The 12416-nt window shown below is 32.5% G+C and overlaps 1 protein-coding gene across 1 annotated transcript; it reads right to left on the bottom strand.

Annotated features, from left to right (window-relative positions):
* Window positions 1–6956: 6956 nt before the first annotated feature.
* LOC18053712 lies at window positions 6957–12171 on the bottom strand. Its single transcript, XM_006451788.2, has 10 exons — window positions 12030–12171; window positions 11056–11860; window positions 10373–10648; window positions 9816–10029; window positions 9526–9635; window positions 9246–9445; window positions 8586–8689; window positions 7859–8046; window positions 7581–7780; window positions 6957–7410 (listed from the first exon to the last, which is right to left on the bottom strand). The coding sequence occupies exons 2-10, from the start codon at window positions 11321–11323 to the stop codon at window positions 7210–7212; spliced, it is 1761 nt and encodes a 586-aa protein (XP_006451851.1). The 5' UTR covers window positions 11324–11860; window positions 12030–12171; the 3' UTR covers window positions 6957–7209.
* Between the last annotated feature and the right edge of the window lie 245 nt (window positions 12172–12416).

Below are 12416 nucleotides of genomic sequence, written 5' to 3'. Positions count from 1 at the left end.
CAAACATTTCTCGACCTGCTTACCAATCGTCTCCCTTTTATGTTCAAAAATTGTGTTAAAATTGATGATATTCTTGCATAACTGCCAATCTTGGTCAATAAAGTGAGCTGTTATTACCATATAACTAGTCGTCGTGATGGAAGTCCAAATATCCGCAGTGAGCGAGACTATTTGCTTCTTATCACATAATAAACTCTTCAACAAAACGTTTTCAACTAGAAATAAGTCAAGGATATCCTTAGTAATGGTTCTACGAGATGGTCACAAATCTAGGACAGATAACACTAGAAAAATGTCTGAATCTAGAATTCTCCACATGTGAAAATAGCAACTCATCAAAAATAATCATTTTAGTTGTTGCCCTTCTAATAGCCTCCTGATTAAATTCCCTAACCACAACTTGACCAATCTTTTCATTACCGGCACCAGTAGGTTCTTGAGTTAAAACTGCTTGATTTTGTAGATAACTTTCATATTTAAAACATATTTTCAAGTGATTCGATAAACTGCTAGTCTCATCAGTAGATTTACATGAATATTCTTGGCTGCAATAATTGCACTTACACCAATTATAATATTTTGGCAATTTAGTGAAATCCTTACACCGATTACAACGTTCAATCACTTTTCTTGACTGAGGTGGTTTTGATGATGTCCTTGATGACCTATTCCTCTTCGATCCGGATTGGGCTTTCATAATCATTGGTGACATATCACTAACTTCATTAGATTCAGTGGATTGGATGTTGTCACGAACTCTTGATTCATCTGTCTCAAACATCTGAATCATAAATCCATAGCATGATCGTATCAGTGATCAAAGTCAATCGATAGCATAAACATAACAAAACAAAGAAATCTAGAATAAAACATCACAATTTAATATAATAATAATAATTTATTGTGTATTTGGACACTCTAGCCAATGCGAATCCTATTTCGACACCCAAATATGATTTTGCAGTAAAAAATGAGTTCACATTACAAAAACTCATAATTTCATAATGTTATATATCCTAAACTAAACAAATATCACAATTTAATTAACAACAACAACAACAACATTTGGGAATTAATATAACTTTGCCGAACAATAATTAAGTTAAACAAACAATAATAATAATAGTAATAATAACTACGAATCAGCATTCAGTATATTGCCATATTCTAAATATTAAAAAACAAATTAATTAATTAACAATCTTCAATTTAATTAATAATAACAACAACAAACCCACTCCAATTTAATTAATAACAATCTCCAATTGTTCAATTATCAGTCAACAACAACAAATCCACTCCAATTTAATTAATAACAGTCTCCAATTGTTCAATTATCAGTTAACAGCAACAAACGTTACAAACCCACTCCAATTTAATTAAAAACAATCTCCAATTGTTTAATTATCAATCAACAGCAACAAACCCTTGCCAAATAATTGAACAATTGTTAATTAATTAATTAACAATCTCCAATTTAATTTATAACAACAGTCATCAGCAAGTCAGCAACAAACCCACTCCAAAATCCAAATATCAGCACCTAGTATGGACTAAACTACAAACCTTGATCGATGGGAAGCTACAGCGTCGGCAAAGCATGACTGTGTGGGGCTGAGTGAGACGCGAGGTAAACGGCATGGCGCGGTTGCGGGCGACTTGATTATTGAAGGGCGTGCTAGCTGACGACGAGTGGGTTGCGGTGAACGGCTGTAATAGGGCGTCTTCTAGAACTGGACGGTTGCAGGCAGTGGGCTTCCTGTTGCCGTCGTCATGGCCTCATCTTTACTGTTTAGGGATTTGCTTTCGAGGCTTGCTGCTAGTTAACGAGACCGAGAGTGTGAGAAGTGAGAATAGGGCGGTAATGAGAGTGTGAGACAGTGAGAAATAAGAGATTTTTTTTTGTTTAATACATATGTATTTTTTAATTTTTAAAAGCCAAAACTTAAAAAAAAAAATTCAACCTGTTTGGATTAAAATTCGATTCGGGTTCTGAACGGATTGATAGTTTGAATCTGTTCGGGTTGCAAAAGTTAACTCGATCCGAATGCCTGTCCCTACTTACATGAGCCCATGCAGGGGTTGCAAGTCCTAGCTTGGCTCATGTGCACCCACGTCTGCGCACATGAAACTATGCCATACATGACAATATGTAGCGAATCGGTTGTAATGACTATTTAGTGCAGGCCTCCTGCTCAATTGTTTACAATTATTATTTTAATTACAAATTTGTATATTTCTAATACTAAAAGTGAGTAGAAATACGATAAGATAAGGGTGGTGTTAATTATTTGAATCCAAAGCTTTCAAGAGATACCTTCAATCGAAGCACAATCAATCTAAATGTAAAACTTAACTATCAGTTTGCAATCAATATGTAAGGCAAAGCTACATTGCAACATGCGTTTGGTAGCCCTCTCTTTTGTCTTTTTAAAGGTCAATTATAATAGTGTCCTGGTATTTGTTATAAAAGTAAAAATGTTGAAAATTTTTAAAATTTTACGCATTAGTCCTACACCTACATAGCATCATTTTTCTCATCCATTTTGCACCATCAATGACATCATTTTTCTCACCCATTTTAATTAAAAGGTAATTAAAATTACTTTCCATATAGAAATAAAATAATAAAATAAAATTTTATCCTTATTTTTTAATTAATTATAAATAGATATTTTGTATTAAAAAATAAGCAATCACTAATTACTACGGTTTCTTCGCGTGCAATGATATTTTTAATTGAAAGGGGACATGAAGGGTTCCATTATATTTGAAATTGGATGATTTACATAAAGATAGTCTCAATGCTAGCAAATGATGATATGTAAAGTTGCATGCTCCTTCTAAAATAACTGCAACAATAACTATACTACAAAAACACAAGGAGTTACATTACACTACCACCTTTTCTTTTCTTTTCTTTTTCTTTTTTAAATTTAGAGACCCTCAATTTGGTTGTTAAAGGCAATGAACCTTAAAACGTGATGTAGGAAGCATATTAGATCAAATGAATTAGAATTTACTAGAAATTATAATATTTGGGTCAATTTAAAATTTAGTATTTTATTAAAATTTATCTTATTTTATTAAGTTTACTTGAGTCATAGTTGTAATTCTAATCTAATTAGGATTTTAGATTATTTCTCTTATTTGATAAAGATTAGTTACAATTATATATAAAAACTTGCTATTCTTAATTTATGATAACATACACAAACTTCTTATTAATAATTTTTAATTTTTTCATAATTGAGATATCTTCTCCTTGGTGAGAGCATCTTTTTAAAGTTTTCAAGACATAAATCATATTAGAGTTCTTTTCTGTACCAGGCAGAGCATTCTTGACCACCAACTTCGTACATTAGTTCCATCAAGTTAAAAAAAAAAAAAACCTAACAAAACCCGAAGCTGCCATCACATCTGCCGCCGCCACTGGTTTCTGTTCTTTTCGATCGATCCTCTCTCCCATCCGAAAGCCCTCACGTCGCCAATCATAACCCAACCCATAACACCACCATCCCGTCACCGTAGCCACGGGAAACTAGCTAAAACAGCTGCTGAACCACCACGAAAATTCACCTCTCTATTCGCTGCAATCCGCCGCAATTCACAGCCTCCACCACCACCCATTCGTCCACGATCATTAGCTCTTTCTTTTCAACCCACTCACGCTGCCAACCCCCGGAAACTAAAACCAACCTCCACCCGCTACTTTAACTCAACTTTTCGGTCAAATCACAACTATTTGAGACAAACCACCACCAGCATCACACTCAGCACCATCAAATCTTCCAGATCCACCTATCCTAGGCCAATTTTTCAACCACCGTCGCCGGCAACACCAACTTTTGCCTATTTATAATTTTGCCCCTTTACTTTTCTATACTTATACTATTACCTATAATTTTATGTTCTTTAAAAAACACCCAAAAACCAAACAAACTTATAAAAATAAATAAATAAATTAGAATTTACTAGGAATTATAATATTTGGGTCAATTTAAAATTTAGTATTTTATTAGGATTTATCTTATTTTATTAAGCTTACTTGAGTCATATTTGTAATTCTAATCTAATTAGGATTTTAGATTATTTCTTTTATTTGAGAAAGATAAGGATTAATTTAGCTACTATTATATATATAGGCTTTTTATTCTTAATTTATGATAACAGACACAAGTTTCTCATTAATAATATTCAATTTTTTCTCAATTAAAATATCTTCTCTTTGATGAGAGTCTCTTTCTTGAGTTTTCAAGATGTATGATAGAACGAAATCTAGTATCGCTTCCGTCCTGCGTTAAAACGTCATCTAATCATAGGGTCTTATTATAGTTGTTTGCATTGGAAGGCTCATCTATCATCGACATATCTATTTATCCAGCAACATTGCCACCATTACATTGATCGAAGAATTTTGAATACGTTGATAGTTTTGTTTTTCTGTTCACTCACGTCTATTTCTTAGTGATGATACCGTCATTGTTGTCATTGGTGGTGCAATAATTTTTAGCAATATTATTTTGATTTTTCATTTGATTTACAAAACTTAAATATTAAATATAATACTCAATTTCAGTCTCATACACTTAAATATTACTAATATTCAAGTTCATGGATGGATATTGAATAAATCAAATTCAGAGTATTTTAGATGGATATTATCCAATCTATTCAAATCAGATACTTAGACATCCAACTTGAATGGATTTGTTTGCTCTTTCTAGCTGTTAACTTGATTAATAATTCTATTGGGTTTGGTTTTAAAACTCCTAATATGATAACTCATTCATGACACAATTAATTATTCAATTAATTATATTAATTGACTTCTATTTTAATTGATAGATATGTGTTGAATTGCCATCTCTATTGTTATCCATGTGTGATGTTAGCAAGAAAGAAGTAGGAATAGAAAATAATTATTTTTAGTTTATTTTTTAAAGAAATATTTAAATTATTTTCAAATAGAGTGAATTGCCATCTCTATTGTTATCTATGTGTGATGTTAGCAAGAAAGAAGAATGAATAGAAAATAATTATTTTTAGTTTATTTTTTAAAGAAATATTTAAATTATTTTCAAATAGAGTAATTGTTTAGAATTTTACCCTTCTCTCTGATAAGTTAATGACTATTTAAACAGTTGGGGTGGAGTAACAAATACCAATTTATTTAAGCGTGCAATTAAATTATTATTATTTATTTAAGGACAAAAACTCATTGTTAAAAAAAAGATTTTACAAGTTAATAAACTAACATTTTATTATTATTAGTAAATTAACATATTTTTACTATATAATTAAATAGTTGATAGTATGTTTAATAAATATTATGTTAAAAAAAATATTAACTACATAGAATATGAAATTAAATTTATTTTTGTATTTTGTATATTTCATCTACTTGAGGTGATAAAATCTCTTGTGTTGAAAAACAAAATTATGGGTTTTGAACCTTGTTCACATAGGTGAGAGATAATTGGTTGCCATTATGTTAAATTAAAAAAAAAAGATCATATTTATACTTATCACTAATTATGGTTGGTAAAAAATATACATGCATTGTTTAACTATATAACAAAGTAGTTAATTAATTAATTAATTTAAATATATATTAATAAATGTAAGAATAAGTCATTTAATTGGAAACCTATTTCAATGGAGTTAAAAAAAAAGAGAATATTATGGACTTATATGTCATAATTTCAAAACGTTTGATTGTTTTTATTTTGCATGAACAATAAGGGTCTTTGATGTTAATAACCCAATAATCACATCTCAACCATTATGCAATTCTTACGTTAAATCCAACGGTAGATTTGAAAAAAACAAAAAATAGGGTACCAAACCCCATGGGTATTGTAGCTGGACCCCAATACGTAACTTTTAAGTATGCCATAAGCCCAAAATAATTTTCTTTTTAAGTATACTTTAATTGAGCTTTTTCTGACAGAGACAAATAAAAAAATTGGGCCACAATTTAAATAAACGAAGGTAATTTACTTATAAGAATTACACTCTGCTGCCATGGCCAATGGGGTATAATTATATTACTAATAATATAACTTTTTTAGATATTTGTGCATGTTATCTTATATTACTCGCAGAAATAACGGAATAAGCTATGAAATTGCAACGTATAGTACTGCTTGGATTCTATCATTCTAGTATTTGTTGTGAACAAGAAAACTAAATTAATTGGTTATATAGGGAACTAATATGACAGATCATCCTAAACTAGATTAAAGGAAGTATTTTGGAAGAAAACAAAAGATTGAATAACAAATTAAAGAGAGGCAAACTACATTCACTAGTGTAGCAAACAGCCGGGACACAATGAGCCCACCATTTAAAAAAAAATAATTATGGTTATTATTATTAATTTTATATCTTTAAAAGAAAATAATAAAATTTGACTTTTTAAGACTTCAAATGTACTCGAATGGACAAATAGAAAAACCACCAAGCCCTCCCAAATTGAATTTAGTAATTGAATAACCAACCCTGCTAATCTAAGTTCCTGGGTTCGCCACTGCACAGAATCAAAACAATCGAAAATAAGAAGCTTCGTTGGTATGATTCCCGTAGAAATAATTTCATTGCGACAACATGAGTAGTAAGGAATAAGACTGGATACAAAATGGCTGTAACAAATAGTAAACCCATCAGTTAAATTGCTAACTAATACTCCATGATAACATACATAATAACATAATGAGTCTTTGCCTTATAACTGGACAATTTGCCATTAATTTAAGAATAAGAAAATCGGACCTTAAGCTGCTAAGTCTTGTCTTTGCCTTCTATTAGGTTAATTGAAATAATTAGAAATGTTTCTGTGTATTTTCAAATAATGGTAATAATAATGTGCTAACAGCTAATTGTTCCATAGGGCGTATTCCACATCCCTGGATACTCAGTTACATGGTGTTAAAAAGGTTGAGGAAGTCACAAAAGAAATGGTATCAGCCTCAGCTTTGTATATGAAAGCTATGTGACGAGTATTTACAACATTAAAATAATGGACATTGACAATCTGTAAACAAATAAATTTTGATTTTTAATCATCCTAAACCTGTCGATTATATTCTCCTACTCCTTGATGTATAATTAGAAATTAGAAATGTTTAAAATATAAAAGTTACCCCGAACTCTTCTTTTTTTTTTCATTTCTTTTCCGGGTCAAAAAAAAAAGAAAAAAGAATACATTTAAAATGAGCTGCTGTCTTTATTACCAGCAGCAACCTTCCGGTGCCGCTTAGAACCGGATCGTTTTTCTCCTTTGCCACGCTTAGAAGATCTTTTCCCTGGATTTTTTCCGGCTAAACTTGTACCTGGTAGAACCAGTTGATGATGCATTGTCGCAGCACCTGGAGAAGCCTTATGCACCAAAAGGTCTCTGTGGTATGCCTGTCCGTAAAAGATCACACAATAAGCAAAGACTATAGCAAGAAACTTACCATTTAAGAGAAGCAATATTGTTGACATTTGAGACATTAAATTATAAACAACGAAGTGATTGGGTTAATGTTTAGAACTTGTCTTCCCATGAACATAATATGGCAATACACAATATATACCTGTATCACAAAATTTCGCCTTTCACAATCCAAAAACATATTGACAGTCCAATTAACTTTTGCCATTATCTTGTCTCTAACAGTGGAAAAGCTTAACTGATCCCTAGCAGTAAAACGATCCACTTCGTTGAACCATAGGCAGGAGAATAAGTTTGTGATGGGAATGTGTTCCCTTATGATGACACAACCTTCTGGGACATCTGCAAAAGTTCAATCACAAATCATCAATCCCAGTTCCATAACAAAACAATCCATGAGATACAATATAATTAACTTACCACTAGTTATAGGGAGCTTGGCCTCAGAATATGGCGTTAGACCTTCATTCTTATAGAATTCAACCTGGTAATCAATAGAGGAATTATCATACTTTCCTGCAGCTTTATTTGCTTCAGCCTCCACAAATACGTCAAAGCGTCTATAGTGTCTCGAGATAGCAAAAGTAGCATTTTCACGCCACAAAAATCTGAAAGGGGGATAGTTTGAAATAATGAGTGGAAAAGAGCTAGGATGGTCAAAATAATCTCCAATCAGAAAACCATTTTTCTGAGGCTGGCAAATTTCCAGATTTAGATATGGTAATGGATATCCATTACCCATAACCCATCTCTATTCCCATGTTTCATCAAAACTTTGAGAGTAGTAAGGGATTTGGATGACAATTTTCCAGATTAGTGTATGATATGGATATCCATACTCAGAATATTGCCATCCCTAAATTTTAGTCCCTAGCACTAATGCCTAGACAATTGATCCATGAATGAACATCAATGTGACACAGCTTTATAGCATAAGAACGAATACAGCCACTGGCATTTCCAGAAGTCAAGTATAACCAAAACGCGCATTGAAGTAAAATAGGGAAATGGCGACCAATTTCTGATATATAGAAGCTCAAATTTCTTGTCTTTCTCCAGCAATTGAAGCAGATAATCCTATTTTGTTAAATACACGATTCAGACTATGACAATACCTAAAAAAGATAACATAAGAAAATGCTTGTACCTCTCAAGAATTTGATATGGATCCACCACAAGCTGGAGCTTTCCATCAATCCATATAGAATATCGAACATTGGGGAAGATCCTATGCAAAAGAAGCTTTGGCACCTGTCACATGTACATAAAATGTAATAAATCCAAAACACCTAAGATTTAGAAACAACACTAAACACAATCAAAATCCACATTGTCTAACAACGGCTACGAGTTTTGTATCTAAGTTCATTTTCAAAATCACAGGCATCGACCTGTAGTGTAAATTTAATAATTAAGAAGCACAAATTTGCTCTGGATACAGCATAACTTTAATTGTTCAAAGTGTGGTTTTAACGAACCATTTATTCTTCTATTGCAGCCAAGACCCCAGCCACATGTCTGACTAGCCAACAGTAGAAGGTTACTCCACCTAGTCACTTTATAAATAAAAGTTTCTGGAGGTCTAGGTTACCGAAAAGATACATTGAACTGCTGTTTAATAATTTACATCGAATCTTCCATGTGCTACTGTGTTAAAGATCTTTTTCACATCAAAGAAAGTAAAAACTATATAAATGGTGATGATCAAATGACTCATTAATATTAATAAAGAAATTAAAAAAAATTAAAGTAATTTGGACAAAATCCTGGTTTAGAGTTAATAGAGATAGAAGCAAAGCAAACTGACCTTTCCATTACGTCTAGAATCATTGTAAGGGATGTTGCAAACAACAATAATTCTCCACAACCCAACCCTTTTATTGCTGTCCAAGATGCTAGAGTTCTTCATATATGCTTCTGTCTCTTCATCTACAAACATATAGAAAGGAACATTTTGTCTTGCTGCTTGACTGATTTTTTTGGGCTGTTGTATTAGGTCATAGTTCCCTGCCAAATTGCCAGATTAGATAGAAACCAGCATAAAAGCAAAATATTCTCCATATAGAAGTTGATCTACACAGCATTACCAAATATTGCTGATGCAACAATGACATCATGGAATTGCTCCAACTCTGTGAGATCAAATTCATCCAAATCAAACCCACTTTGACGACCGGGTCTACTTCCTTTGACAAATCTAATAAAGAACAAAGGAGCCAGGAAAATAGCACAAGAAGCTTTAGATTCAGTTTACATGAAGAAAGAAATCAGTTTATTACTCTAAGATATAATTTTAAATAAAAATTCATTCAGGACAACAATCTTCCTTAAAGAGTTACAAGAGTGTCATCTCAAACATCTAACAAAATGAACCTACCCACAGTGCACTGTCATGGACTCTTTTATCTCATAAGAACCATTTCTCTGTTTTAGGGAAGGATATCCTCCAAAATCAGAACCTCCATGTGTTTCAGTTTTAACTGGATTTTCATCATGAATATATGTCAAGTTTTGAAGCACTGGGGATTCTGATGGGGAACTTGGCATACTAGCTATTGCCTGCTCTACAGGAACGTAACATACTGGACATGCTGCATACATAGATGAACAAGAACACAATCAAAATCAAGAAAACAAGATACATATCAGAGGATCATATTTTGTACATCAATAAAAATTAGAATTCTTGCTATACACGGTTTCGAAGAGTTACGTATTATCACAATTATATGTTAGCTTAAATCAGTATGGTATAAAAGACAATGGAATCAAAATAATATATATAGCTAACTTCTAACACGGCATTTTATAAGTGCATGCTAAGAAATTGCAGAGTTATCTTTTGTTTTGATTACATTATGAGGGACATTCCAATCCCTAATCAACAATGACGATGGTAATAAAAACAGGGATAGGATAGCACATTAAACTTACGCCGTGGTCCAGGACGCCGTAAACCAGGAGGAGGGGGAGGAGGAAATGCAAAATTCTCGCATGGATGGTGCAGAGGAACAACTCTTTTGATCAAGGAAGCAGCAGCAGGAGGAGAAGGACGCTGGGTTTTATTTCCATCTTTCTCAGTAGAAGAATCTCTATCCTTCTGGGTATCTTTTACTCTAGAAATCATTAAAGCTGCAGGATCATCTGCAGCTTGGCTGACATATGGAACCAAGCTTCCTATATGTTCATCAATATTCAAACTAGTATTTTCTGGAGCACCAATCATAAAAGAGCCAATACCAGAATACAAATTATTAGCTCAAAAATAAAAATAAACAAAAAAGCAGTAAACAGAAACAAATATTACATTTTTTTAATGCTCGAGATCCAAATAAAGCTTAAATATATATTTCGACAAGCAATCATTGCATTCATAAGACATTGAGATTTTATGATAATATTGACAGTCTTAACACTTTGAATTTAAATAAAACCAACATCAAATTAGGCCAGAACCCAGTAAAAAGAAATCTCGTAGTTCTTAATGCTTGCTATCCGTACCTAATGTCATCATCCGATCAAGACAATATGACTGCTTAAATAATAATCCAGAGCAAGAACTGCTCAAATTCATAGTAAACGAAAATACAAAAAAAAAAAAAACAAGAAATACAAACCTTTATCAAGAACATAGGAACCTAATGTAAAGATCAAGAGAGGAAGGCCAACAAGGAGCAGCATTGCTACCCTTCTACGGCCTAAAAATTTGCAAAACACAAGTAGAAGAAACTGCTTCTCTCTATCTCTGGAACCTGCAAGCAGCATCTTTGGAGAAGGCTTCCTGGTGAAGATAGATGATGCTGGTTTTCCAACAATACCATTGTTGTTGAGTAGCTGCAATGACCCATAACTGGCTGTGCGTTGACCCAATGACCCTCCAGTCATTGTCTCTGAATGCCCCTTATCAATTCTAGTCTCATCGCCTTCTTTTTAAATTCCCTCTAGCTCACAATTGCCCTGCCAAACCTTACTCCCAAAAACAGAAACAGATATATATTCTCGAATCAAAACCAAAAAGCCAACAAAAGAAAAAACTCAATCCTCAAACTTTGCCAAACTCCCCAAACTGATCAAAACCTCAGCAAAGATCAATAACTCAATTCTCAAAACTTCGCTGCCGATCAAATTCTTCAAACTTTAGTAGATTGCTCAGATAGATATCAACTGATCAAAAAACCCAACTAAATCCAATGACCCAATCCTTGAAACTTTACTAGGACAGTGAAATGGATCTAACTGATCAATAATCAAACTAGAATTCAACAACACAATTGACGAAATGTCACTGAAATCCTAAAAAACCCGACCAAATTTGAATCATGGGAGTCGCCACTAAATCAAACCATTGAACAGTCTCACTAAACTTGACGCAAAAAGACAATGCACTACTACATTATAATATATACACGCACAAAGAACCGCCTGCAAAACAACAATCACATCACAATTACGATTCAATTTCCTTAAAAGTTAAAACGCACATTTTTCCTCTGAGACACAAGAACAAACTGATTTCACAATTCAGTTAAAAAAAAAAAAAACCCAGAAGCCTAGGGAGAAAAAAAAAAAAAAAAAGCAACAGAGTGCGTACCTTTGAATGGATTTAATGAAGATTTTAATGTGGGTTTTGTTAGAAACCTCGCCCCATGAATGGGTCTTTATAGAAACTTCAGATTTTGATTGAGAGAGTTGGTTGTCAACAAAAGCATGACATCTGTTTTTTTGTTTTTTTCTCTTTTATTGTTTTCACAAATCTCACAAAAATAGAAACCATGCATATCCATTCATTAATCATGTCACATACCTTATTTATTTATAATTTATAATCATTTAACATTTAAATAATTCTAACAGTTCAGTCCCAATTCACATAATATTTATATATTGAATTGAATCTAAAACATTTATCTCAAGAAAAGGGGGTAAGTGTTTGAGTTTCCTTTTTTCTTCTTTTTTACAATTTATAAAATAATTTATG

Source organism: Citrus clementina, unplaced genomic scaffold (assembly GCF_000493195.1).
Source record: "Citrus clementina cultivar Clemenules unplaced genomic scaffold, Citrus_clementina_v1.0 scaffold_1, whole genome shotgun sequence".
NCBI classification, from domain to species: Eukaryota; Viridiplantae; Streptophyta; class Magnoliopsida; order Sapindales; family Rutaceae; genus Citrus; species Citrus x clementina.
Note: the sequence above shows the minus strand (reverse complement) of the source record. Positions and strands in the feature narration are given on the sequence as shown.

Bases quoted from the DNA above. Each gene is read 5' to 3' on its own strand.
- LOC18053712 (XM_006451788.2), bottom strand. From the start codon at position 11,323: ATGACTGGAGGGTCATTGGGTCAACGCACAGCCAGTTATGGGTCATTG. The intron at 10,649-11,055 runs GTTTGTATTTCT...TTGGTGCTCCAG, and splicing joins TTCCTATGTTCTTGATAAAG to AAAATACTAGTTTGAATATT. The intron at 10,030-10,372 runs GTAAGTTTAATG...CTATGTATGCAG, and splicing joins ACGGCGTCCTGGACCACGGC to CATGTCCAGTATGTTACGTT.